Source organism: Dasypus novemcinctus, chromosome 8, assembly GCF_030445035.2.
Source record: "Dasypus novemcinctus isolate mDasNov1 chromosome 8, mDasNov1.1.hap2, whole genome shotgun sequence".
NCBI classification, from domain to species: domain Eukaryota; kingdom Metazoa; phylum Chordata; class Mammalia; order Cingulata; family Dasypodidae; genus Dasypus; species Dasypus novemcinctus.
The window spans coordinates 91,825,243-91,853,187 of record NC_080680.1 but is presented as its reverse complement, the minus strand read 5'-3'; the positions used below and the strand labels follow the sequence as shown (position 1 = coordinate 91,853,187).

The 27,945-nt window shown below is 38.3% G+C and overlaps 1 protein-coding gene across 8 annotated transcripts in view; it reads right to left on the bottom strand.

Annotated features, from left to right (window-relative positions):
- Window positions 1-27,945, bottom strand: part of MAPKAP1 (MAPK associated protein 1) — a 304,477-nt gene that overhangs the window by 140,427 nt on the left and 136,105 nt on the right. For all 8 annotated transcript variants that reach the window (XR_011649456.1, XM_004463399.5, XM_004463397.5 and 5 more), the window contains 2 exons: window positions 25,237-25,409; window positions 469-645 (listed from right to left, as the gene is read on the bottom strand). Coding sequence is in view for 7 of the 8 variants with exons in the window: in XM_004463399.5 (XP_004463456.1) it covers window positions 469-645; window positions 25,237-25,409 (350 nt within the window). In the remaining variant the exon portion in view is untranslated. The remainder of the gene's footprint in view (window positions 1-468; window positions 646-25,236; window positions 25,410-27,945) is intronic.

Here is a 27,945-nt window from a genome sequence, read left to right as displayed (position 1 = left end):
ATTAAGAACCTCTGCTCCATTTAAAGGAAGGCAACAGAGTGGAAAAATAAAATTTGAGGTGAACATAGTTGGACAGAAAAGAAGTATTTTAAGTCAAAAGAGTGAAGAGAATGTAATGCAAATTTTCATTTAGTTTGGATTCCTTGAAGAGGAGGAGGGAAATCCAGAAATTTTGCTTCACAGGGTCCAAAGTATCCCAGTGTTTCCAGAGGCTTGGTTCATCTAGATGACATTTAACCTATCTACAGAATACGATTTGCTACTGCAAAGCAGTCTGTATTTGGTGTAGGTGCAGAGGCATTAAATACAATACAAATGTTACTCCGAACACCTCTCTGGATGTAATGATTAGATGTGGACTCTCCAGATACTAAATATCATTCTTTTGATGAACAAAATCAAAATCAGATCCAAAATGTTAGAGAGTAGGGCTGAGATACTGAGATAAATAATGGAGTTAATACTCACATTCGAACAAAGAGTGACTCTTTGGATGTCAGACCAGGAGATGAATACTTTTCAACTAGGGCCAAAGTACTGAAGCCAAACTTATGAATGGGCTCGTTGGAATCCAGCGGGGGGAAATCTGTGTCAACTTCCCCATCATCCTCAGCAATATGCAGGCAATAGGCACTGACGTTATCACTGAATGAAAGGAAAACCAAAAAGGCAAGTGAATACAAAGAAGGGGGAGGGAAAAGATACCAAGAGGGTATGATATACAGCAAGCAAACCAAGGACACTGATGTACCTTACCTGAAAGCCTGGTGATGTAGTTAGAATTCCCTAATTCTACTTCATTTGGCATAAAATGAGGGCCCTCTCCATCAGAAACAGGGTGGGAATCACTATCCCCGAATCCTCAAGATTGAGGAATGAACAAACTTAAGAGGGGAATGCAAATATGGACTAAAGTAGATTTACTATTATTCTAGCAATGGAAGAACTTGCATCATTAATATAAAGGCAGGAGTCACCAGAGGTTCTGAGGGAAGGGAGAGGGAAGAATAGGTGTAACATGGGGGCATTTTTGGGACACTGGAATTGTCCAGCATGACATTGCTATGATGGATAGAGTCTACTAGACATTTTGTTAAAACCTATAAAATTATGCAGGACAGTGAAAACTATAATGTAAACTATAGTCCATAATTAGTACTAATGCTTCGATATGTGTTCATCAATTGTAACAAATGTAACACACTAAGGAAAGATGTTAATGTGGGAAAGTGGGAGGGGGAGGGAGTGCGGCATATGGGAATTCCCCAATATTTTTGATGTATCATTTATGTAATCTAAAGCTTCTTTAAAAATAAAAAAAAAATAATTTAAAAAATGGACTTTATATTACTTTATTCCTTCAACAAATATTCACTTCAACAAATATCTACCTGTTGCAGACACAGCTTAATCCCTTAGATCAAGAACAGATTAAGTTAGTATCAGCCCTCCAGAAAGCTAACAATATAGTTGAGAGGGGAAGTAAGCACTACATTAGCCATAATACAAATTTAAATAAAATAAATAACATTTAACTTATATGAAATAACTAAAATATGCAAATTCATAGATGGATAGCAGAATACAAGTTACCAGGGGTCAGGGGTTGGGGGCTAGAAAATGGGGAGTTAATGCTTAATGGGTACAGAGTTTCTGTTTGGGGTAATGGAAAGGTTTTGGTAAAGGATGTGGTGATGGTAGTACAATATTGTGAATGTAATTAATATCAATGAATTATATATTTGAAAATGGTTAAAACAGGAAATTTTATTTTGTATATATATTACTACAATAAAAATTTAAAAAGAAAAAAATCAAAAGAGGTATAAGCAAAACTACAAAGGAGAAAATATTATTTTAGTGGAATCATTTATATGGTTAGAATTAAGGCAATATCTATGCTCTAGCTCAGAAGTACTCAGGTAACCAAGACCATCCATACCATTCTCTAATCTCATAAAAAGCATGCAAAAAACTTGGCAAAATCTGACTCCAACCATCATGTACCTTTAGAGTAAAAGCAAATGACCTCATTTACCCTGACAGATACCCAGCCCACTCAACCACTTCTAGACATTTTTTCCTTCCCTAGATTTTCTAGTCAGTCTTCCCAGATTCTAGCTGATCCCGGTTTAGAATCAACACACACACCCTTCCCCTTTATGGGGAAGTAAAAAAGTCGATTTGCTGAAAATTGTTGGGAAACAACCAACATAAAAACAACTTAAAACTGAGAGCCTGCTTTAAACACTTTAAGATACCCTGCTCCAAAGTTAAACCGTAACACTGCAAATTTGCTAGCATTCATGCTTCAGAAGCATGAAACAAATAGTTCACCAGAAGTAGGATTCTAAATACTGCAGCTTAAATTTTGAGTTTTAATTACATGATTGATGTTTAAATTAATTAATTGCAAAGTGTATGCTAATTGTTTAATTGGTTGCTTGATCTATATAGATCATTTTTTGAATTAAATGAGTTGATTTACAAAGCTTATTGATTGGATGTGACAATGAATTATTTCACTGACTACTTGATTTGCAATTTTCCCAATTAATTCACAAATCTTTAGCTGTAACTGTGCTTATTGAGAGAAAGCCTACTTCAGGTGATCTATACTCAATCTGTCAAGACTAAGAGATATTTATTATATAAAACAGGTAATAAGGACAGATTAAAATTAATGGAAACTGTAAATTTGCTAAATGGATTGATAACAAGAAAGTAATCTGGCTATGTTTGTCACTATAAATTTCACATACTTGCAATGCTGTTAAGAAATTTAAAATTCAGCTCTGAATGGTATGGGAAACTTATGAATCTTTGGAAAATGGTACCAGCTTATATACAAAACAATTCTAGAAGCAGAGGAAAACACTTTAGATGAGGAAAATGTCATGATGTGGTGGCTAAGAGTTTTGTGGTCAGAAAGAATTTAGTCAAATCTCAGCTCCACCACTTACCCAGAAAATAAGTTACAACTCTGAGTTTCAGTTTCTACTTCTATAAAATGGGTATAATCAAAATTCACAGGGTTTGTTCTAAAGATTAGATAATATACGCAGTGCCTAGTATATAACAGATAAATAAAATAAATGGTAACCATAATAATAAAGTAATATTGAAAATAACTTATATAATTACATCAATCCTTAAAGATAAATTGTGGACATATTAGACCAACAATGAACCTGAGCAACTGGTTTTACCCATATACATTTGGAATTGGCATTAACTTGCCCACAATGCCCCAGCCTTGGGACCACAGAGCCTCAAAGGTTTTATGAGCAGGGCAGACACTGATGGAATAAGCAATGGACAGCATGGATTATTTATTGCTGTGAAAATCAACCTGAGGAATGTCTGTGATTCCCCAGCATCACAGAGGTTTCAAGGGCAAATGATAAGGCTAGTGATCAGAGCAGAAAGCCGAACACTGGTATTAGAAGAATTATGCTTTGATTGTCAATGGATGCCCCAATTCCCTCAAAACAAACTCAACAAATGTCACAGGCTATGGTCTGAGAGCAAAAACTTCACAGCCAAGAACTGTTTTTCTACTAGTTCTTAAACACAAATTGTGGAATCACACGTTCATTCAAAAATCATTTACGAAGTGTCTACTCTTTGCTGCATCCTGCTTAAGCACTAGGGACATAGCAAGGAAAAGAAAGAATGATTTGCCCTGTATTACACAAAACGAATGCAACTCTTTTCTGGGGTCATCAGTAAAGTTTAGCAATATGGGAAGGGGATTTGGCTCAACTGATAGAGCGTCTGCCTACCATATGGGAGGTCCAGGGTTCAAACCCAGGGCCTCCTGACCCATGTGATAAGCTGGCCCACACGCAGTGCTGATGTGCACAAGGAGTGCTGTGTCACGCAGCGGCGTCGCCCATGTAGGGGAGCCCCATGTGCAAGGAGTGCACTCCTCAAGGAGAGCCGTTCCACATGAAAAAAGCACAGCCTGTCCAGGAGTGGCGCCACACACACGGAGAGCTGATGCAGCAAGATGACGCAACAAAGAGAGACACAGATTTCCGATGCTGCTGTCAAGAATGCAAGTGGACAAAGAAAAACACACAGTGAATGGACACAGAGCACACAATGGGGGAGGGGGAAGGGAGGAGAGAGAAATAAATAAAAAATAAATCTTAAAAAAATAAAAAGAAAAAAAAAGAAAATAGACAATACTCCAACCCCTCTGGCCCCTTAAATGAAAATCTAAGGGAAAGTATTACAAAAACTCCATATTCTATGTATGAACATATTGGCTCCTCTGTGCTTTTATAAAGGAGTAAGTAGTAAAAGAAGCTACTGTGGTATTTTGACTTCTCAAACTGTTTCAAGACTCCAAATCAGTACTAGTACAATAGTCATTAGCTATACTTACTAAGTGCTATGTGCCAGATACATACTGTGCTAAGTGGTTTAGACACCTAAGTCTATGAAAGAGTCATTCTCTTATTATTATTCCTATTTTACAAATTAAGCTTAGCAAGGTAAAATGGCTTGCTTAAGATTAAACAGCATGTAAATGATAGAACTGAGATTCAAACCAATGCATTCAAGAGCTCTCACTCTTGACCCCTACCTATCCCTCTACCAAAGGCATGGTGTGTCAAGACTTCCAAAGGCCCTTGGAAATCCACACTCCTATGGAAATATCACATACTTTGAAGAGAAGGAGGAAACTATATTACTTATAAGAAATTAGAGTTTTGGAGAGATTTATTACGATCTTGTTGCTTTTACAAATAGGGAAGAGCAGCCCAGAGAAGAGCAAGTGGCATGCCCATGATCATAGTTATACAATGGCAAAGCCGGGTGCAGAGAAGTCAGATCTCCCAACTCCTATTTCATTACTCTTTGATCAAATCAGAAATTGGTGGCATTTCAAAATGGGGAGAGAGAAAAAAAAAGGATACCCCTGGTCCTTGCCTCAGGAAAATCCCAAGTATGGATACCTGGAGCCTACAAAACCATGGAACAGAGGCACTTCCTTATTTATGCATCTATGTTTTTCTAAAGAGAAGGATTTTATTCATTTCTGCATCCTCAAAATAAAATGGCTGGCGGAAAACGGACTTTGGCCCAGTGGTTAGGGCATCCGTCTACCATATGGGAGGTCCGCGGTTCAAACCCCGGGCCTCCTCGACCCGTGTGGAGCTGGCCATGCGCAGTGCTGATGCGCGCAGGGAGTGCCGTGCCACGCAAGGGTGTCCCCCGCGTGGGGGAGCCCCACGCGCAAGGAGTGCGCCCGTGAGGAAAGCCGCCCAGCGTGAAAAAGAAAGAGCAGCCTGCCCAGGAATGGCGCCGCCCACACTTCCCGTGCCGCTGACGACAACAGAAGCGGACAAAGAAACAAGACGCAGCAAATAGACACCAAGAACAGACAACCAGGGGAGGGGGGGGAAATTAAATAAATAAATAAATCTTTAAAAAAAATAAAAATAAAAATAAAATGGCTGGCATTTACAAGGTACTTAAAAAATATCTGTGGAATGAATATCTGAATTTGTAGAAAAAAATAACTGTAAACACACACACACAAAACTGTAAAGGGTATTTTTGATACCTGTGTTAATGATAAGAGGGGAAGTAATCACTTTCTTGCTTGTCAAGTGATGTCTGTTAACCAAACAGAGCTATCCAGGCAATGCACATATGTGAGAGACAGAAATTCAAGACAAGGGAAGAAGGCATGTGAAGAGATGAGGATGAAAGAAGCATTTTTGTAATTCATCAAGATATGAGTATTGGCATCTCTTTTTATTTTTTTCTTTATTTTTTTTTTAAATGTTGTATTCAAAAAAATATAAGAGGTTCCTAAATAACCCCACCTCCCTCACCCCACTCCTCCTACATGAACAACCTCTTTTATCATCATGGGACATTCACTGCATTTGGTGAATACATTTTGGTGAATACTGCTGCACCACATGGATAATGGTTTACATTGTAGTTTATACTCTCCCCCAGTCCATCCAGTGGACCATGGCAGGACAAACAATGTCCAGCATCTGTCCCTGCAGTACCACCCAGGACAACTCCAAGTCCTGAAAATGTCCCCACATCATATCTCTTCTAGCACTGAGATATGGTTAGAACTATGTAAAAATTTTCAACTATATACACATAAAAAGACTGGAATGAAATATAGCAAAAGGTTTACAAAGGTTTTATTTACAGTTAAGTCCATAAGCACATTTTTCTTTTATTCTTTCTACTATCCTATACTTTCCAAATGTTCCATTAAAGGGTATGCATAACTTTTAAATTTCTATATAAAACATTTCATTTGTTTTTGATAAGAGTAATGCATGCTTATTGTTGAGAACTCAGAATTTGGAACAGTATGGGGGTTGTGGAATCTCTCGTGCCACCAGAGAGAGAGAATCACTTGTACAGGGGATCAGAGTATTGTCTGCCTCATCCACATCCAGATTTCAAAGTAGCCATGTTCTCGAATTACAGAGGAAAGAACCACACCTACCCCATACAGGTCCTATGAGGATTAAATTACTTAATCCACTGCACAGTGCAGACATGACATAGATGATTATTTTGCCAAGATTTCTTCCACAGCTCTTAAGCTTCTGATTATACAGAAACAGGGTTAACTATCTCACAGAAACCATGGTGGGTAGTATGAAACAGAGAAACCTAAAATCTTGCTTTTGAGTCATTACCAGAGAGAGAGGAGATTGAGCAAACTACTGGGAGTGGGTATGGTTCAGTGATTGTTTCCCATGTATGAGTTCCAGGGTTCTATCCCCAGTACCTCCTAAAACAAAACGGAACAAAACAAAACAAAACAAAAACCTAACAAACAAGAAAAGGACAATTGGATCCACAGGAAGAGGCCAAATTTAATAGTTGCTGTACAGATTTTAAGGGTGGGTATGGAAGGATGGGAAACATCTATGGGAGGATGGGAGAATCTTCTAAGTGAATAAATACAGAAACATTCTGTCGCCAAAAAGAGATCCTTGTTGGAAAAAAATAAATAATGGAGAAGTCAAAGCTTTAATGAATATGTAACAACTGAACTTCACTTATTTAGGTTCAAATTTACTCAAATGAAGTTAAAGTTTCTCATTAGAAAAATTTATTTCATTGAATTGTTGACCAATACTCATTTTATGATCAAAGGCCGGTATGGTTTGTATGAAGTGACAGAAGCTTGGAGCTCATATATAGATAGCATATAATTCCTATGTAAAAATTTGGGAGCATTCAGAAAATATTCCAGTTTCTATAAAATGTGATCTGACATGTTCAATTCATATTCTCATAAAAATTTACTCTTATTTTCAAGAAAATGCAAAACACTCAAGTATGAAGCCCAGATAGATGAATGCTTGTTTCTCCCCGCTAATGCAAAATAAGAGAGTCCATGATTCTGAAATGTCCAGTACTCTCATTACTTGGGGTCTGCTGTTTATTTTGATGATAAAATCAATATTAAGAGTGTGCCAGGTATTAGCAACAGAAAGAAAGGTCCCAAGGGTTACAGCTCAGAAGTTCATATCTCGAAAGCAGGAAAAAAAGATTTATAAGACTGCTCAACAGATTTCCCTTTTTCCAAAACCAACTCCCATAAAATGGAAGACAAAACTTGAAAAATAACATCATAAAATTTGTTAAGACAAAAACCTCACACAGGAATGGCTAAGTCTGAATTTTATGATAAGAAGTTCTGGGGAGAAAATATCCACTAATTTCTAGGTGAAAGCAAGACCTTGCTATTGTTCTGCATGAGCTCATTTATGGATAGAATCTATTGTTAGGTCTTCAAGTTCATTGATCTTTTCTTTTGCAGCATTTAATCTGCTGCTAATCTCATCTAGCAGTTTTCATTTCAGATGTTCTCCTTTTAATCTCTACAAGTTGCATTAAGTTTTTACACAATATCTTTTGTTTCTCTTCTAATCATGTTCATGTTTCTCTCTCTCTCTTTTTTTTCTTCATGTTTTTCTCTTGAACACAAGCAGCATGTTTATAATAGCTGGTTTTTAAAAAAGATTTAACTTAATTTATTTATTTCTTTCCACTCCGTCATTGTTTGCACTTGCTGTGTCTGTTAGTCTTCCTTGTTTCTTTAGGAAGCACCAGGAACTGACCATGGGACCTCCAATGTGGGAGGGAGGTACCTAATTGCTTGAGTCACTTCCATTCCCTGCTTTGTTCTCTCTCTCAATATGTTTTTAGTCGTGTCTCTTCTTGTTGCATCAGTTTGCTGTGCCTGTCTATTGTGCCAGCTTGCTGTCTTCTTTAGGAGGCACGGGGAACCAAACCAGGGACCTCCCGTGTGGTAGGTGGGAGCCCAATCACTTGAGCCACATCTGCTTCCCTATAATAGCTGTTTTAACAGTTTGTTTGCTAATTCCATCATATCTGGCATTTCTGGGAAGTCTTCTTTTGTATTGTTCTGAACTAGAGACATTCTCCAAATACATTCACTTGGCAGAATTGCAGATTTTAGAAACTCATGAAGTCTGTTACAAATTCACTGAGACTTTAACACTTAATCTCACTACCAGAAGAATCTTTTATTAACACAAATGTGGTATAATTACTCCCTAGCTTAAAACTTTTAGAATAAAATCCAAAGAGTTCATAAAATTTACTTAACATTATACAAAGTCTTCCACTATATTCTGGTCTGCTTTCAAGTTCAATCTTAGGCCCCAGTCACACTAACTTGTTCCAGTTCCCAGGTCATATGACACCTCCCACCACTGTTTAAGGCAGGTGTCTCAGACCAAAGTGCTCCCTGTTCCTGTCTATCTAGGCAGAATTAGAAAAGTCCCCCTCTCTGCTCCCAGAACATTCTGGATGTCCACTATTACAGCAAGTTTCAATGACACCGGAGATGAAATTGTGTGATCTGGTGTCTGTGTCACCCACTAGCCTAGTCCTTGAGGCCACAAACTTTATGATTCCTTGTCTTCCCAGTGCCAAGCATAGTGCCTGGGATGGTACATACACCAATTAAATGCTTGGTGAATGAATGAGTCCATGACTAAAGAGATTATGCAAGGAAGGAAGGATGGAAAGAAGGGAGGGAGGGAGGGAGGGAGGAAAGGAGAAGGGATGAGAAGGAAGAACTGAAGAGGAGGAGAGGGAGAGAGAAAGAAGAAAAGAGAGAAGGTCTCAAATGGCCATAATATTGGAAGATGGTGACAGACTAACAAGCAATGCTAAATGCTCTCACAAAAGCAATGGAGAAAGAGCCAAAATCTGTCCAAGGGACCTGCTTTGGGGGTCAGCAGACCAGGACAGTGCTACACAACTCCCAGGAGGATGAGAGACAGAAAGACAAAAAAGCTGAAATGATGAATGTGAGTTACCAAGCCCCTGTGGTGGTCAGGAAGGGCACCCTCCACCACCCCCAAGATATTAAACTGGGGTAAAACACCTGGCTCACTGCAGCTGACTGAGAGGGCAACAGATGAAGCTCTTCCTCCCTGTCAGCTGTTTCAAGGGAAAAGGGAAGTGAGATTGGGGTGCTTTTCCGTGAATTCGGCCAGCAGAGCTGGCTTTGAATTGCTGATCTGAAGATTCAACACAGGAACACAGGAAAGCCAAGACTGAAACACCTCCATAGAAAGGCAGCACCATCTGCTGGTCGATCTGGAAAGTGCATGGACAAAAACTGCTCTCTGTATCCAAATCCTGAGAGAAAATCTGCACCCCACTAGTGAGTCCTTGGCCCAATTTTGAAAACTTAAGCTGGGCAATTTTAAAGATGAGAATAAGTTGAACCAAATATCAAAGAGCTGTGGAAAAAAAGAGCAATGGAAAGAGAGAAATTGGCCATCACAGCAAATTCACCAACATATTCAGATGCTTAGACATCAGCAAAAAATTACAAACCATACTAGGAAACAGGAAAAGACGGCCCAACCAAAAGAACAAACCAAATATCCTGAAGAGATATAGGATTGAAGACAATCAGTGACAAACACACAATTCCCCTAAATCATTTCAAAGAATTTAAAGAAATATGACTAAAGAAATAAAAGGATACTAACACAACACTGGGAGAGAATAAAGAACAATTTGAGGGAAGCAGATATGGCTCAAGTGATAGGGCTTCCATCTACCATATAGAAGGATTTGGGTTTGATCCCTGGGGCCTCCTGGTGAAAAAGAAGTAGAAGAGTGCCGACGCAGTGAGCCAATGCCCGCGCAAGTGAGTCATACAGTAAGATGATGATGCAACAAAAGAGGATGTAGGGAAGAATCAAGGTGAAGCGCAGCAGAGACCAGGAACTGAGGAGGCACAATTGACAGGGAACCTCTCTCCACATCAGAGGTTCCCAGGATCGAATCCTGGTGAAGACCACACAGTGAATGGACACAGACAGCAAAAATAGTAGGGTAGGGGGAGGGATTAAATAAATAAATCTAAAAAAAAAAGGACAATTGAAATCCTGCAAAGAAAAGTAATAGATCTTATGGGAATGAAAGATATGATGGATGAGATTAAAAATACATTAGAGGGACATAAGAGCAGATTTGAATTGCTTGAAGACAGAATTAGTAATTTCAAAGACAGAACATCTGAGCTAGAAAAGAAAGGAGAAGAGAAAGGAAAAAAAAAACGGAAAAAATAGAACAGAGTTTCAGGGAATTGAATGACAACATGAAATGCACATATATTCTCATTATTGGTGTCCCCGAAAGAGAAGAGAATGGAAAAGGGGCAGAAAGAATATTTGAGGAAATAACAACTGAAAACTTCCTAATCTTTATGAAGGACATAAATATCAATATCCAAGAGGGACAATGTACCCCAAACAGAATAAATCTGAATAGACCTACCCCAAGAAACCTACTATTCAGAATGACAAATATCAGAGATAAAGAGAGGATCCTGAAGGCAGCAAGAGAAAAGCAAGCATCACATACAAGGGAAACGTGATGAGAATAAGTGCTGACCTCTCATCAGAAAACATGGAGGAGAGAAGAAAGTGGTATGATATATTTAATGTACTGAAAGAGAAAAACTGCCAGCCAAGAATTTTATATTCAGCAAAACTATCTTTCAAAAATGAGGGTGAGTTCAAAGTCTTCACAAACAAAAACTGATAGAATATGTTACCAAAAGACCAGATTTATAAGAAATACTAAAGGGGGTGCTACAGACTGAAAGGAAAAAACAAGAGCAAGAAATCTGGAGAAGAGTTTAGAAATAAAAATTATTAGGAAGGATAAGGATAAGAAGACAGACAAGAGAATGGTATGACAACAGCCAAAGGACAAAATGAATGAAGTTAAGTAATGCCTTTACAGTAATAACACTGAATGTTAATGGATTGAAGTTCCCAACGAAAAGACATAGACTAGAAAAAAAGAAAATAAAAACAAAACGAACAACAACAAAAGACAGAGACTGATAAAATGGATTTAAAAATATGAACCGTCTATATGCTGTCTACAAGAGACCCACCTCATACGTAAGGACACAACCAGGTTAAAAGGGAAAGGTTGGGAAAAGGTATCCCATTCAAATAGTAACCAAAAAAGAGCTGGGTATACCAGATAATTGTAAAATAACAATATTAAAGTATATGAACAATAATTACCAGTGCAACTGGCAAATTATTCCTGTGATCAATATTCTGTAATTTTTAAAATAGAAAATAAACACTTGATTTTAATTCAGAAGGAATAGAGAGATATATATTTGGATACTTCATTTTTCTTTAACCCTTTCTTAATCATACTCTTTAATTAAAATGACTTACCTGGATCAATAATGATTTAGCATGACTACCGTTGAACAGGATTTTGAGTTTCTTGCCTCATAAAATAATAAGTTGGCAAATTGTTATCTGCTGTAATTCATTCCAAAAAGATGTGAACAATTCCCAAATAGGAATTTGGTTATCTAGAAAGAATTATGGACTAAAGAGAAGTTTAAATTACTAAACCAATAATTTAATTCATTCTTAGAGATTATTATGTCCAACAATTGGAGCTGTAATATAAAAATTAGAATTGTTATAATTAATTTCTATTATATTTAATTATAATTTACATTCATAAATGTTTGTTGCTATGCTATTTTTTTATAATTGATTATATTAAATCTAACCTGGCCTTGCACTCTTTTAAAATTTGTAATTTCTTTCAATCTATTTTTCTATATATTTTACAATTTTACAAAAAAGGACTTTTAACAGCTAAAAAAATAGTCATTGATTATACTTTGTTTTTTTGGTTTTTTTTAAAAGATTTATTTATTTATTTATTTCTCCGCTTCCCCCCAATCCTGGTTGTCTGTTCTCTGTGTCTATTTATTGCGTCTTCTTTGTCCACTCCTGTTGTTTTAAGTGGCATGGGAATCTGTGTTTCTTTTTGTTGCGTCATCTTGCTGTGTCAGCCCTCCGTGTGTGCGGTGCCATTCCTGGGTAGGCTGAACTTCTTTCACACTGAGTGGCTCTCCTTACGGGGTGCACTCCTTGTGCGTGGGGCTCCCCTATGCGGGGACACCCCTGCATGGCACGGTACTCCTTGCACGCATCAGCACTGCGCATGGGCCTGCTCCACACAGGTCAAAGAGGCCCAGGGTTTGAACCGTGGACCTCCCATGTGGTAGACAGACACCCTAACCACTCGGCCAAGTCCGTCGCCTGATTATATACTTTGGATAGATCAGATGGTATGTGAATATATCTCAATAAAACTGCTTAATAAACAAATAAATAATTGTTCAAAAATGGCCAGAAATAGCAGCTATGTACACAGGGGAAAGAGAGAGATTGAGAGGTGAGGAATTTTCTTGTTTGTTTGTCTGGTTTTTCTTTATTATTCTTATTGAAATAATGGAAATGCTTTAATAATGACTGAAGTAATGAACACACAACTCTGTGATTATACCAAATACCATTGATTCACACTTCGGATAAATTGCATGTTTTATTAGTATGTATCAATAAAGTTGATTTGCTAAAAAAAGAAAGAAAATAATGTCCCTACTGCCACCATGAGAAGAGCCTTGCTCTGTTGTATGGCATAATTAAGAACAAAAGAAACGGAATCAGATCTGGGTTCAAATTCTGAGTCAGCCACTTGCCAAATATATTATATTACCTTGGGCAGGTTACTTAAACGTATAACCTTGGGTGGACTGATGAAAATGTTCTTAAACTGACTGTGGTAATGCTTGCACATATCTGTAAATACACGAAAATCCATTGCACTGTATACTTTAAATGGGTGAATTGTATGGTGTGTGAATTGTATCTCATGAAGCCATGAAGTGGTTTAAAAAAAAAAAAAAGGCATGCTTCCTCTGGCCAGAGTTACTGCCTAGCTGTTCCACCTGCCTGGAACCTCCCCATCCCAAATGTATCTCGTATAACTTTCTCAGGGAATTTCTCCCTGACTTCTAGGCTAAGTTCTCATAAATGGAGTCCCTTTCATTCAGAGCACTTAACTTAGTTTTTAAGCAAACATTACGTAGTTTAATTATGTGAACAATGCTTATTTCCCTCACTAGACTGTGTAACTCATGAAAGAGAGACCATGTCTGGTTCCACTCACCACCATACACCCGGCATAATGGCACTCAATAAATATTTGTTGAATACATGCATGAATACAAATAATAAGTAAAATGAGCCAGTTACACATTGCTATTACAGTTAATAATTTCTTTTCCCCTCACTAGACTAAAAATTTTGTGAGTAGGTCCTGGAACTCCATGAATAGTTGCTGAATGAAGGAATGAAGAGAGACTTAAGCTTTTGAGATTAAACAAGATCTCAAGAGTGAGAAAGACATTTCTGACTGAGGAAACAGCAAAAGCAGACATGATACTAGTGTCGAAAATCTGTAAGAATGTGAGGCTTTAGGATGCAAGGTAAAATAGGTAGAGGTCAGACTGTGAAGGGCCATGAGTGCTCGAATAGGAAGTTTAGGCTGTATTATTTAGGTTAGTGATTCTCAAGGAAGACTCCAAGGAATACACAATAGAAGCAGCAACCTAGAAATGAGAAGAGTAGATACAGATGAGCAAGCAGATGGCAAAAACAGGGAAGAATAAAGAACACAATAAATAATTCAGGGAAGTAGATATAGCTCAAGTGATTGGGCTTCTGCCTATCATATGGGAAGACCTGGGTTTGATTCCTAGAGCCTCCTGTTAAGTGTGCCCATGCGGTGAGCCGAGTGCCCACACAAGTGCATACGTGGCGAGCAGAACACCCACGTGGCGAGACAGTGCCTGTGCAAATGAGTCACACAGCAAGATGATGATGCAACAAAAGACAGATGAAGGGGAGAGTCAATGTGAGGCGCAAAAAAGCAGGAACTGAGGTGGCGCAAGTGACAAGGAGCCTCTCTCCCCATCAGAGGCCCCAGGATTGAAACCTGGTGAATCTTAGAGGAGAAAAACGAGAAGAGAAAACAAAAAGAAACAGATACAGATTACACAGCAAATGGACACAGACAGCAAAAAACAGCAGGGTGGGAGGTAGGGGGAGGGAAAAAAAATTCAAATAGCAGAGTAGTTGAAACATACAAGGTCAAATTTTCCTACATGTTTTCATAAGCCCACCAGGGCATAAGTGTATCATGGCATAGTAGAATCACTTGAGTCTTCAAGAAAGGCCTAAATTATGCTACTGCTGTTGACAAAACTGCTAGAACCGGTTGTCGTTATAGCCATCTGTAGTTAAAGTAGTTACCAGTACTAGAAATGATGATTTATTGAACACTTACCATTTATTTTCTCATTTGATTTTTATAACTACCCTGGTAGGTTGTTTCTACCCTCATTTTACACTTGAGGATACTGTAATATGTGGGGCTTCTAAGATTACTCTGCTGGTAAGTGGTAACACCAGAATTCAAACCCAGACTATGCCTTTGCATCCCACACTCTTAACTGCTATACTATATTCTGATTTAGAAGACAGGTAAAGCTGTTAATACATTTTTAAAGGCTTCCTATAAAATATGATTAAAATTAATTTTGATGCTTCTATAAAACTCATCAAGATCCTCAAGATTCTAGATAGCTGAGATTATATCAGAAAAAGAGAATCGATAGGGATCTCCACTGCTTTGCTAAAACAGCCTGGTATACTCTATAGCTGCATTGTCCAGTATGGTAACCATGAGCTACATGTGGCTACTAAGCACTTGAAATGTGGCTAGGGAAGATTTGCTGTTAAGTAGGGAATAGACATCAGATATTGAAGACTTAGGACAAAGAAACATAAAAGAATGTTAAATGTCTCAATAATTTTTATATTATTAGATTTTGAAATAATTTAGACATATTAGCTTAAACAAAATGTATTATGAAAATTAATTTCACCTATTCCTTTTTACTTTTTAAAATGTGGTCACTAGAAAATTTTATTTTATTTTATTTTAGGTTTATTTTTAATTTATTTCTCTCCCTTCCCCCTTCCACCCCCTCACCCCCCCATTTGTCTGCTCTCTGTGTCCATTCACTGTGCATTCTTCTGTGTCCACTTGTATTCTTGTCAGTGGCACCAGGAAACTGTGTCTCTTTTTGTTGCATCATATTGCTGTGTCAGCTCTTCATGCGTACAGTGCCACTCCTGGGCAGGCAGCACTTTTTTTCGTGTGGGCGGCTCTCTTTACGGGACGCACTCCTTGCGCATGGGACTCCCCTACGTGGGGGACACCTCTGTGTGGCATGGCACTCCTTGTATGCATCAACACTGCACGTGCGCCAGCTCACCACATGGGTCAGGAGGTCCTGGGGATCGAACCCTGGACCCCCTCTGTGGTAGGCAGATGCTCTAATCAGTTGAACCAAATCCCCTCACTTTTTAATTACTGAGTAGTATTCCACTGCAGGGATATATCAGTGTTTAATCATTCACCCATTTGGGTTGGTTCCAGATTTTGACTATTACAAATAAAACTATTGTCAACATTTGGGCAAAGATTTTTGTGTGAAAATAAAATTTCATTTCTCTGGAATAAATGCCCAAGTATACAAATGAGTTGCATGGTAAGTGCATGTCTAGTTTTACAATAAACTGCCAAGCTATTTTCCATAGTGGTTGTATTTGTATCATTTTACATTACCATCAGCAACATAATGAGAGATGAAGTTTCTCTAGATCCTTGTCAGCATTTGGAATCATCACTATTTTTATTTTAGCAAACCAAACAGTATGTAGATTACATTTTTTTAATGGCTAATCGTGTTAAACATCTTTTCATTTGCTATGTGCCATCTCTATATCCTCTCTGGTAATATGTCCCCTCATAGTATTGCATGTTTTCTGACTGGATTGTTTTTTTACTATTGTGGAGAGTTCTTTCTGTATTTTAGATATAAGCCCGTTGTAAGATAGATGGTTTACAAATATTTTGTCTCAGTCTGTAGTCTGCCCTTTCATCTTCTTAACAGTGTCTTTCACAGAGCAAAAATTCTAAACTGTGGTAACTCTAATTTATCTATTTTTTTTTCTTTTATGGATCATGCTTTTGGTGTAATGTCTAGGATTTTTTTGCCTAGGCCCCAAAGACTTTTTCCTATGTTTACTCCTGCAAGTTTCATAGTTTTACATTTCATTTAGGTCATGCATATCCATTTTGAATTAATTTTTTTATATAAGGTATGAGGTTAAGGTTGAAGTTCATTTCTTTGCCTATGGATGTCCAATTGCTCCAGCAGCTTTTAATGAAAAGGCTACCTTTCTTCAGTTTGGTATTATGTGTTTTTAATATGAACAGTCATTCATACTTGCCTTCAATTCTGAGAAATTCTCTGGCATCTCTTCAAATATTATCTTTCTCCTGCTCCTTCCATTCTCTACTTCAAATGTGGTCCTTCATCCATGTCTCATAATTTACTTATCTTTTATTCATTGTACCTCTTTATGTCTTTGTGCTACAACCTAGGCTGAATTCTTAAGTACAATTTTTTTTTTTTAAAGTACCAGGGCTGGGGATTGAACCCAGGACCTCGAAAGCAGGAAGCTGGTCCTCAACCACCGGGCCACATCTGTCTGCTTGTTGTTTGGATTATTTTGTTTGTCTGTTTTAGGAGACAAAGGGGACTGAATCCAGGACCTTCCATGTGGGAAGCAAGAAATCAGCTGCTTGAGCCACATCTGCTCCCCCTCAGTACTATTTTCCATCTCATTCTCTCTTAAATTGTGTCCAATCTAGAGTTCATCCTATATGCTTATGTTTTTTTTTTTAACTTTAATAACTGCTTTATATATTTCCAGGCTTTTAATTGGTTCTTTTCTAAATCTGCCCCATGATTCTGATCTGCATGGTTGTTTCTTAGCTCCTTAGAAGTTTGTCATAGATGTTATTCCTTCCTTCATCCCTTTGGCGATCTTAAACTTATGTGAAATAAATTTTCAGATTGGTCTATTATTGTATTTTATTGGGAGTGAATTCATTGCTTGATTACTGGTTGTCTTTGTTAGCACTGGTTATCCTAGTGTGCCTTGGATTTTTAATTTACTGGATCTTCTTGAATAAGAACACTTACACGCTTAACTGTGCACTTTCCCTCTCTCCCTCTCTTTGTACTAGTGATGGTTAGGCGAATGTGTCAACTTGGCCAGGTAATGGTGCCTACCTGTTTGGTCAAGCAAGCACTGGGCTAACTGTAATACAAGGGCATTTTCATGGACTTTAATTATCAGTGAGTTGATTGCATAGATGGCTGATTACATCAACAATCAACCAAAGAGATCTCCATCAGCTGTGAGTGACATCTCATCCAATCAGTTGAAAGCCTTAAAAGGGGAAGTGATTTCAGCATTCAGAGAGAGAATTCCTAGGTCAATGTCAGAGAGCCAGTGTCTCCTGGAAACCCATCAAGGACCTTCATTCGAGCCCCTGGTTTGCAGCCTGCCCTGTGGAATTTGTACTTGGGCATCTCCACTGTCGTGACAGAAATTTATAAAGTCTCATACTATTTACAGATATCTCCTGTTGGTTCTGTTTCCCTAGAGAACCCTGACTAATACAGTACTCACCACTCCCTGTCTAGTGCTTTTACAGATACTGTCAGTGGCTTTGAGTCCATCTGAGCAGAGGCCTAGTCTAGAACCTGGTTTTATACTAGAGGGTCAGAGTTCTTGACCTTTGGTAACACTGGGGCTATCATAACCCCAGTCACATCATGGTTAGATTCTGGTTCCACTGCTATCTTTATTCCCTCCTGCCACACCTAGAAACACAACTTTAAGTAGGCCACAGATCCAGCAAGCTTAGTTCAGCTTCTTTTCATAAGTAAGACAAATCCATCTCAGCTCCTACTTTCTAGCTATGAGAAATCCTCTGGGCACCAGCCAGGCATGAAGGTCCTTTGGTTCCCATACCCTCAAGCAGTGTTTCCCACAACTTTTGACATTATGGAACACTTAGAAAATGACAATGCTTATATGGCACACTAGGGATAAATGGATGAGACTGTTCCTAACCAGAAATGACCGGTGGGGACTCTGACCACTCAGGCCCTGCCTAGCTCACCTGAAGCCTGAGAAAACCATTACTTCCACTATGGTAAATCTATTTACAGCATGCTTTTTGGAAAGTAATACACTGAAAGAATGGATTCTCAGCACATTATGTTTGTTTTTATACTTGGTTCTATTTCTAGTCTACCACTCTGTTTACCTTGTTATTAAAGTTCAGGTATACCAATAACATTTCATTCACCATTACTATGTATTTAGAGCAGTATGTAAATTTTAAAGCAAGAATTTAAAGGGCTATCATGACCAGATATCCATGGCTTCTCTCTGCTTGCTTAAAACATCCTCCTTTCAAACTATTTGCATGGCTTTTCCTGACTCCTCCTTAAGGTCTCAGTTTAGATGTCATTTAACCAATGCAGCTTTCCTTGACTCTACTCTCATGCCAAAATATGGGGTCAGCTCATCTAATAGCACCTGATATTATATTTTATTATATCATTATTGTTTATTCACCCTTATATAGTAAGTTCCTCAATGGCATGAACTGCCTTTATTGCTTCTGTCCCAAAACCTAGCACACTGCCTGGAATAAGTATACATTCAATAGATATTTTAAAATCACCTGTGGGAGGGAGCATACTGTAATAATGAAGACCTGGATTTTGGAGTCAGAGACACCTGGGTTTTAATACCAATTTTACTACTTACTGTGTGATTTAGGCAAATTATTTAGCCTCACTTAATTTTAATTTCCTCATCTGTAAAATGTGGACAATAAAATAATTAAAATATCCACGTTTTTTTAATTAGAGAAGTTTAGGTTTACAGGAAAATCATGCAGAAAAATATAGAGCTATGCTCTGCCTAACACACTCAGTTTTCCCAGTAATTAACACTTTGCATTGCTATGGTCCTTTTATTATAATTGATAAAACATTATTATTATAATTATGGTATTAAATACAGCCCATAGTTTACATTAAGATTCATTATTTGTGTTGTTCAGCCCTATAGTTTTTCAAACAATTTTTTCTTCTATTAACATATAAAACCTAAAATTTCCTCTTTTAACCACATTCAAATACATAAGTCAGTGGTGTTAATTACATTCATAGTATTGTACTGCCATCACCACCATCCATTACCACCACCATCCACTACCAAAATTTTTCCATTACCCCAAACAGAAACTATATTAGTTAAGCATCAACTCTCCATTCCCCCCCACCCCAGCACCTGGTAACCTATATTCTAGTTTCTGACTCTATGAATTTACTTATTCGAATTATTTCTTATTGGTGTGGCATACAATGTATCCTTTTGTGACAAATATTGGTAGGGGTCCCCTTCATTCTTTAGCACATGGGTATCCAGCTTTCCCAGAACCATTTGTTGAGACTATTTTTCCCCCACTGAGTAGACTTGACACCATTCTCAAGAATCAACTGGTATACTGAAATGCTATCGATTTGAGAGATATTTAGAAGGTGAAACTGACAGAACATGGCATTGCATTGGTTTTCAAAGTGTGATGGTATGGGAACCCTGGGGGGTCTCTCAGACCCTTTCAAGGGGTCTGCAAGGTCATAATTATTTCATAATAATACTAAGATGTGATTTGTCTTTTTCACAAAAGTACAGTGGAGTTTTCCAGAAATGACTTCATTGCTATGACAGCTAATGGAATGTGTACTTCTGTGTTTTAAAAATTTCTGATTTTCAATTTCTAATGAAGTAAATATCAATAGAAATGATTCATAAAAATTAAAAAATCAATTTGCCATAGATATGAGGGCTTCTTTTTGAACTCTCAATTCAATTCCATTGCTCTAAATGTCTGTTTTGATAACTGCAGTTTGTAATACGTTTTATTTTACTTTATTTTTTAGGAGGTACCAGGGATTGAACCTGGGACCTCGTACATGGGAAGCAGGTGTTCAACCAGTGAGCTACATCCACTCTTCTCTAATATCTTTTAAAATTGGGGGGTGAGAGCCCTCTACTTTTTCTTCTTTTATAATATGGTTTTGGTTATTCAGGGCCTCTTATCCTTCCATATAAATTTTATGACTAGCTTTTTCATTTCTGCAAAGAAGAATTTTGATTGTGATTGCACTGAATCTGTAAATTGTTTTGGGTTAAAAGTGACACCTTAACAATATTTAGTCTTTAAACCCACAAACATGGAAGGTCTTTCCATTTAAGTTTTTAATTTCTTTTAGCAATGTTTTATAGTTTTGTTATGTATAAACCTTTTAATCCTTTTTAGTTTTGCATGTATACATCCCTGGTTAACTTTTGTAGCAATTTGATATGGTTCATGAATTCCAAAAATAGATATTGGATTATGTTTATAAACTGGTCTGTACCTGGGTGTGATTAAATTATGATTAGGGCTTTGACTGGGCTACATTAGTAGGGCGATGAGTTCCTGTCCTTTGGTGAGTGGGGACTCACAGATAAAAGACATGGCAAAGGACAGAATTGGAGTTTTTTGATGCTGGAGTTTTTTAGTTGGAGCCCAGGAAATAAGCACACAGAGGAGCAGAACAGCTGAGTATGGAAAGAATCAAGCTCCAGAGAGAAAGACAGAGCCAATCACCTGATAATCTACAGCTGACCTTGTGGAGAAACAGCAGCTGAGCCCAAAGAGGAATAGAGCCCCAGGAAGAAAGGAACCCAGGAAGCCTGAACTCTTGGCAGATGTTGGCAGCCATCTTGCTCCAACACATGGAAACAGACTTAGTGAGGGAAGTAATTTATGCTTTATGGCCTGGGAACTGTAAGCTCCTACCCCAAATAAATACCCTTTTAAAAAGCCAACAGATTTCTGGTATTTTGCATCAGCACCCCTTTGGCTGACTAATACAACTTTATTCCTAGTATTTGATTCTGCTAGTTACTATTGTACATGGAATTTTTAACATGATTTCCTCCTCAGATTGTTCTTTCCCAGTATATTCTGTGTGTTGATCTTGGAACCTGTCATTTGCTGAATTAAGTTATTAGATTTAGTAACTTTGTTGTAGATTTTCCAGGATTTTCTACATATAGGATCATATCATGTGCAAATAGAGAGTTTTACTACTTCTTTTCCAATTTGCTTGTATTGCTTTTCCTTGCCTGAATACTATGGCTAGAACTTCCAGCACAATGTTGAATAACAGTGGTGACAGTGAGCATCTTAAAGGTGCTGGATTTTGTCAAATATCTTTTCTTCATCAATTGAAAGGATCCTGTGGGTCTTTTTCCTTCATTTGGTTAACGTAGTATAATGTACTGTTGGATTTGGTTTGCTAGCATATTGTTGAGGATTTTTGCATTGATATTCATAAGGGATATTGGTCTATAATTTTCATTTCTTGTGACATTTTTATTTGGATTTGGTATTAAGGTGTTGTGGGACTCAAAGGATGTGCTAGTAATGTTCCCTCCTCTTCAATGTTCTGGAAGTATTTGAGAAAACTGGAATTAATTCTTCTCAGAATGTCTGGTAAAATTCACCAGTGAAGCCATCTAGTCCTGGACTTTTCTTTGCTGGGAAGTTTTTGATGACTGATTCAATATCTTCACAGTCTGTTAAGATCTTCCATTTGTTCTTGAGTTAGTGTAGGTAGTTTGTGTGTTTCTAGAAATTTGTTCATTTCATCTATCTGATTTGTTGGTGTATAATTGTTTATAGTATCCTCTTAATAAACCTTTTTATTTCTGTGGTGTCAGTTAGTAACCTCCCCTTTCACTTCTGAATTTAGTTATTTGCATCCTCATTTTTGTTGACTTTATTAAACTTTTAAAAGAAACATTTGGTTTCATTCATTCTCTCTCTCTCTTTAAAATTTTCTATTTCACTTATCTCCATGCTAATCTTTGTTACTCCCTTCCCTTTGCTTATTTTGGGTGTAGATTACTCTTATTTTGTAGATCCTGCAGTTGTGACATTAGGTTTCTGATTTGAGATTGTTTTTCTGTTTTAATGTAGGCATTTAGAGGTATAAATTTCCCTCTCAGCACTGACTTTGCTGCATCCCATAAGTTTATTCTTTTGGCTTCATTGGGCTTCTTGGATGTGCATATTCATATCACATAAATTCATAAATTTTGGAAGTTTTCTGTACTTTTCTCTCTTTCTTCTCCTTTTGGAACTCCCATAATGTGTATATTAGAATACTCGATCTTGTACCATAGATCTCAAGGTCTGTTCACTTTTTAAAAAATTTTTTCTTTCTGCTTCTCAGCCTAAATCATTTCTATTGTCTTGTTTTCAAGTTCACTGATTCTTTCTTCTGCCAGTTTCAATCTGTTGTTGAAACTCTCTAGGTAATATTTCATATTCAGTTATTCTATTGGTTCATTTTTTTTTTTTTAAGATTTATCTCTCTCGCTTTCCCCCGGTTGTCTGCTCTCTCTGTCCATTCACTGTGTGTTCTGTGTCCACTTGCATTATCAGACAGCACTGGGAAAATACATCTCTTTTTCGTTGCGTCATTTTGCTGCATCAGCTTTCCACGTGTGTGGTGCCACTCCTGGGTAGGTTGTGCTTTTTTTTCACACAGGGCAGCTCTCCTTGTGGGGTGCACACCTTGCGTGTGGGGCACCCCTATGTGGGGGGCGCCCCTGTGTGGCAGGGCACTTTTTGCACGCGACAGCACTGCACATGGGCCAGCTTACCACACAGGTCAGTAGGCCCTGGGGATCGAACCCTAGACCCTCCATATGGTAGATGGACACTCTATCAGTTGCGCCACATCTGCCTCCCCTATTGGTTCATTTTTATAATTTCTATTTCTTTATTGAGATTCTCATATTGTTCATTCCTTGTTTTCCTGATACTCTGGTTTTTTCTTTGTTTTTCCCTTACTTCCTTTGAGGATACTGAAAATCATTTTTTAAGTTCTTTGAGCAGTACATTCAAAGTTTGGTCTTCTTAATGGATGGTTACTGGATCATTATCTTGTTTCTTTGGATGGGCCATCATTTCCTGTTTCTTTGTTTGTCTTGTAATCTTTTGTTATATACTATACATTTTAATATTGTTAAGTTTTAACTCTGGGATTCATTCCCTGACCTGTTTCTTAAGTTTGTATCCAGGTAGTGACCTAACAAAGATTTCCTTGAGTGTTAGCACAAACAAACCCAAAAAACACCTTTCATAGTCTTGGTAAATTGGCTTTGCATTGGTTGGTGCTTTCCTTCAGAGTGGCGCTCTCCTTTTAAGAGATCAGCCCAAGGTGAATGCAAAGTGCAGGGTCCTCTCCATCTTTCTTGAACCTGAGTTTTGTCCTGGGCTTGTGTTTGGTAGTGGGCTTAGGAATGCCCCTGTTTATAGGAATTTGAATGCACCCTTAACTCCCTATGAAATAGGCAAGTAATCTTTTTACCCTGGGTTGCTTAGACTTAATTGTTTCTTGCACTACTTCTGCTGCAAGCTGATTCTGCTTACAAGGCAAATTTGAGGAAGGTGATCCTGGAAGGAATTTCCTGATTCAGTCTTCCATGCTGCCACTGGATAGACTATCCCCAACATATAGGCAACACAGTATACTCACAGGATTTACTCTATTCCCTCTGAAACCCATAATGGGAGCCAGGGACCCACACACAATGGCAGATACACTGGCTCCACACCACACTGGGGATTAGTGGGAGAGAAGTCAGAAAAGGCCCTAAGAGCTCCTCCTATTGTTTTATAAAGCTGAATTTTCTTGATTCATCACTGGTCCAGTTACTGGAACCCTTTAACTATTTTCTGGAGTTTTGAAGAAGATGGATCTGACAGTTTTTACTAGTTGTTCAGAGACTCTGTGGAGGAACAGCACCCTGGAGCATCTTATGCTTCCATCTTTGTCCACCATAAGCATTTCCTACCATTTGTAAAGGTGTGTTTTTTTGATAGGTACTCATCCAGATTTTTAGCATTTTAAGGATGATGGCTCTGCTAGTTTTAACTAGTTGTTCAAAGATTCTGTGGGGGAAGAGAATACTGGAGCATCCTATGTTGCAATCTTGGTCTTATTCACTATATTTTGCTACATTCCAACCCCAACTATTGAAAAGAACACTTAAAACTATAAGAGGATCCCTGTTGAATAATGCATTCAATTATGGGAAAACCAATGAAAGAAAGCACTCTGAAGTTCAAATTACAATGTACAGTTATAGAGATTCTACTTTCAAACACTGTGAGAGAAAAACTGATTGATAACAATCAACTGACTGATAACAATAAAAACTGTAATTTAGACCAAATGTTTTATAGGAGACAGAAGGAAATGGAAAAAACCTTGGCACCCAATAGATCTGGAATCAAATCCTGACTTTTCCATGTCCCATCTGTATAACCGTCAGCAAGTAATAACTATCTGACCCCAAGTTTCCTCCTCTGGAGAATAAGGAACATAACACCTCATAGGGAACTGGGAGAATAAAACAAGATACCATGTATGATAGGCCTAGCACAGTGCCTGGCTCATAGCAGGTGCTCAACCAACATTCTTCTCCCCTACCACTCCATCCCAGGCTACTTTTATCAGCAGGTATCATAAAAGGAATTTGAAATTGCTAAAATCCATTTCCTCATGATGCATTCACAAACTTAGTCTATTTTATAAGCAGATTATTTGAGATACGGGCTAACTACACAGGCCCAAGCTCTCATGAGCAACTTGAGCTGCATCAGTGTGGGGGTCTGGGTCCCAGGCCAATATCTAGAAATGGTGTGCCACAAAATGCATTTGGGGAGCCAGGAGATAATGAAGAAAGTAGAGCAACCAAAAACAGAAAGCATTACTTGAGCTTTGGCTCCCGTCCTTCACTTGTGTACTGCCAACAGATGAGCCCAATCAGGTCCTGCACTCTGGCGCTGGCCATTGTCACCACAGTCATGGGCAGCAGTCTGTCCTGGCTGGAGTGCAGGGGGAGGTAGACGTCGATCTTCTTGGTTGCTGTTGTCCCTACATGACCCTGTGGACAGAGCATATGCATGAAGGTAAAGTACACAGTCAAGGTCATACTGACTTTATTGGGCCACATCACTGCTCTCCAGGTCCTATGTGCAGAGCAGCAAGATTCTTATCCTTTCTGCAGAGATCAACTTATGAGCCTGGAACAGTCCCAAAGTGGAAACACAGCCTACTTTTAAGGTAGCTTTTTTCTTTCTTCTTTTTCTTCAAGTTTTATTTTGTAATGGCCTACTGGATCCAGTATTGCCAGCAGGAAGGTAAATCTACAGCTAAGAAGAACAAATTAGAATGGTGAGTTGAGCTGATATTTGGTATCAAGACATGTGTTTTGCTACTAACTCAGTGTAACCTTGGAGAAGTCACCATTAGACTTGACATTAGCTTTTCTCCTTAGAAGCTGCCATTATCACTCTGTGAGGCTTTGGGATAAGTTACTTGTAAAGTTACACTCTTTAGGGAAGCAGTAGGCCCACATCACTGGAAGCAGGTGTTTGCTTTATCTGAGACTATTGGGACTTATTCCATTATACAGTACATCTCTTTACTTCATCACTTGCAAAAGCTCCAGTGTCCTTGATCTTTCGTTATTCCCCTAATCATCACCCCACAAAGCTCTATACATACCCGAACCACCCCACACTTCTACCTATCCTCCCTCTGAACCTTCCACTCTGACCTCAGGAACTATCAGCAAATTTCCACGAATCCTAAGCTTCTTTTTAAAAATACTCTCTTCATCACTTTGCCATAATTGAAACCTGCTGGTCACTGAAGATACCGTTTCTTCTGAGGTTCTCTCAAAAGAGAGCTCTTTTGCCTTAAAAACAAAACAAAACAATCCAAATCCTCAAGGCCAAGAGGTGGCAGAGGTATTCTTGTCTTCACTAATACTTACAGACTATTATTTCCCCCTTTCTTGCACTACTCCTTGTTCCTTTGAGGTCCAAGCCATCCAACTTCACCATTCTCTCTGCCTCCTTTTTGATTTCTATCATCCACCAGTCTCTGGTTATTCCCTCTCCACTCACTGAAGACGTGCTTATAGTTCTCCTTCCTACCCCTACTCCTATTATCATCCTTTGTGATTTAATATAAAGGAATAATACATCCAACACTCAAGTCTTTCAATCCCTAAACCATGTCATCTTCTATGCTTTATCCTCTACTTGACCTCAACCATTATTACACTGGATACACCATGGATCTGTACCAACTCCAAAATCTCAATTTAGAACATCCATTCACTGAATATATTCTAATATACTTTCAGCTCATTAGTTCGAGCAGACTCTCAAATTTTCCACCTCAATCCACTAACCCACCACCTTTTTATTATCGATCAAATCACCATACTCCCTACTCTACTTTCCAGATTCCGTTGACCATCAGTTTAATCACTGCTTTGCAAATGCCTTTTAACACTCTCTCTCTCCATTGAACTCAATGGGGAGAACCCCAACCTTGGATGAAACCAATCTCAACACTCCGCAGCTAAACAATGCTAGAGGAAAATTACATAGCTGCACAGGTTGATTTTACTTTCAATTCAAAGTGACAAACTTCAAATGGGTACTCAACACCATACAGCAAGCCTATTACATCTCCTCATTCAAATCCCATCCTCCCCTACCCAAGATCACTATTACATACTTTTGCTTTTCTATTCAAATTTCTCATAGCTCCCTGAGTCCACCTTGACCTCTGGCTCCCATCCCTTAGCTCATGTACTACCAACAGATGAGAAAATATTCTTATTCTTTAATGAGAAAACTTCCCATCATCAAATCCACTAACTTATTTAGATTTTTAACCACCTTCTCCCTTGTTACACTAGGGTGCCACTCATCTCATTAAAGGCTATTCTCTACCACTGTGTTATGTATCCTTTCGCTTGCACCTTCAAAAGGACTATATTCCTTCATTTGGCCTTAACCTTCTCCTGCATTATCAATCTCTCCCTCTTCAGGCTTCTATGATGGTTACGTTCATATGTCCACTTGACTATGTTATGGTTTACGGTTGTTTGGTCAAACACTGGCCTACTTGTTATTGGGAATGTGTTTCATAAATGAGATTTGTGTCTACCAAAAACTGGGAGGTGTTATAAGCCAGAACTGAGGGTTTCAGAGATCAGAATTTCTGCCTCAACTTCAGCACTGACTCTTGCCAGAATTTCCAGGCAGTCAACTTCCCTTGGGGAATTTGGACTTAGGGCTTCAACATCCCCTTGATTATCAGAGTTTCCAGCCTGAGGATGCCCTACAGAGTTTGGACTACCAGCCTTCATGGTCACACAAGCCAATTCCTTATAATCAATGCCTTCATATATATGTATATCATATTGGTTCTGTTTCTCTGGAAAATTCTGATTAAATTAGCTTTCATGACACCACATATTTTGGTTTTTCTTCCTTCCTTTCTGGTCACTTCTTCTCAATCTTCTCCCAGGTTCCTCCTCTTTTATTCAGTTTCTAATTGGTAAGTGTTCCTCAGGGCTCTAGATTGGGCCCTCTGTAGGGTGTCTCTCTCATTAATCT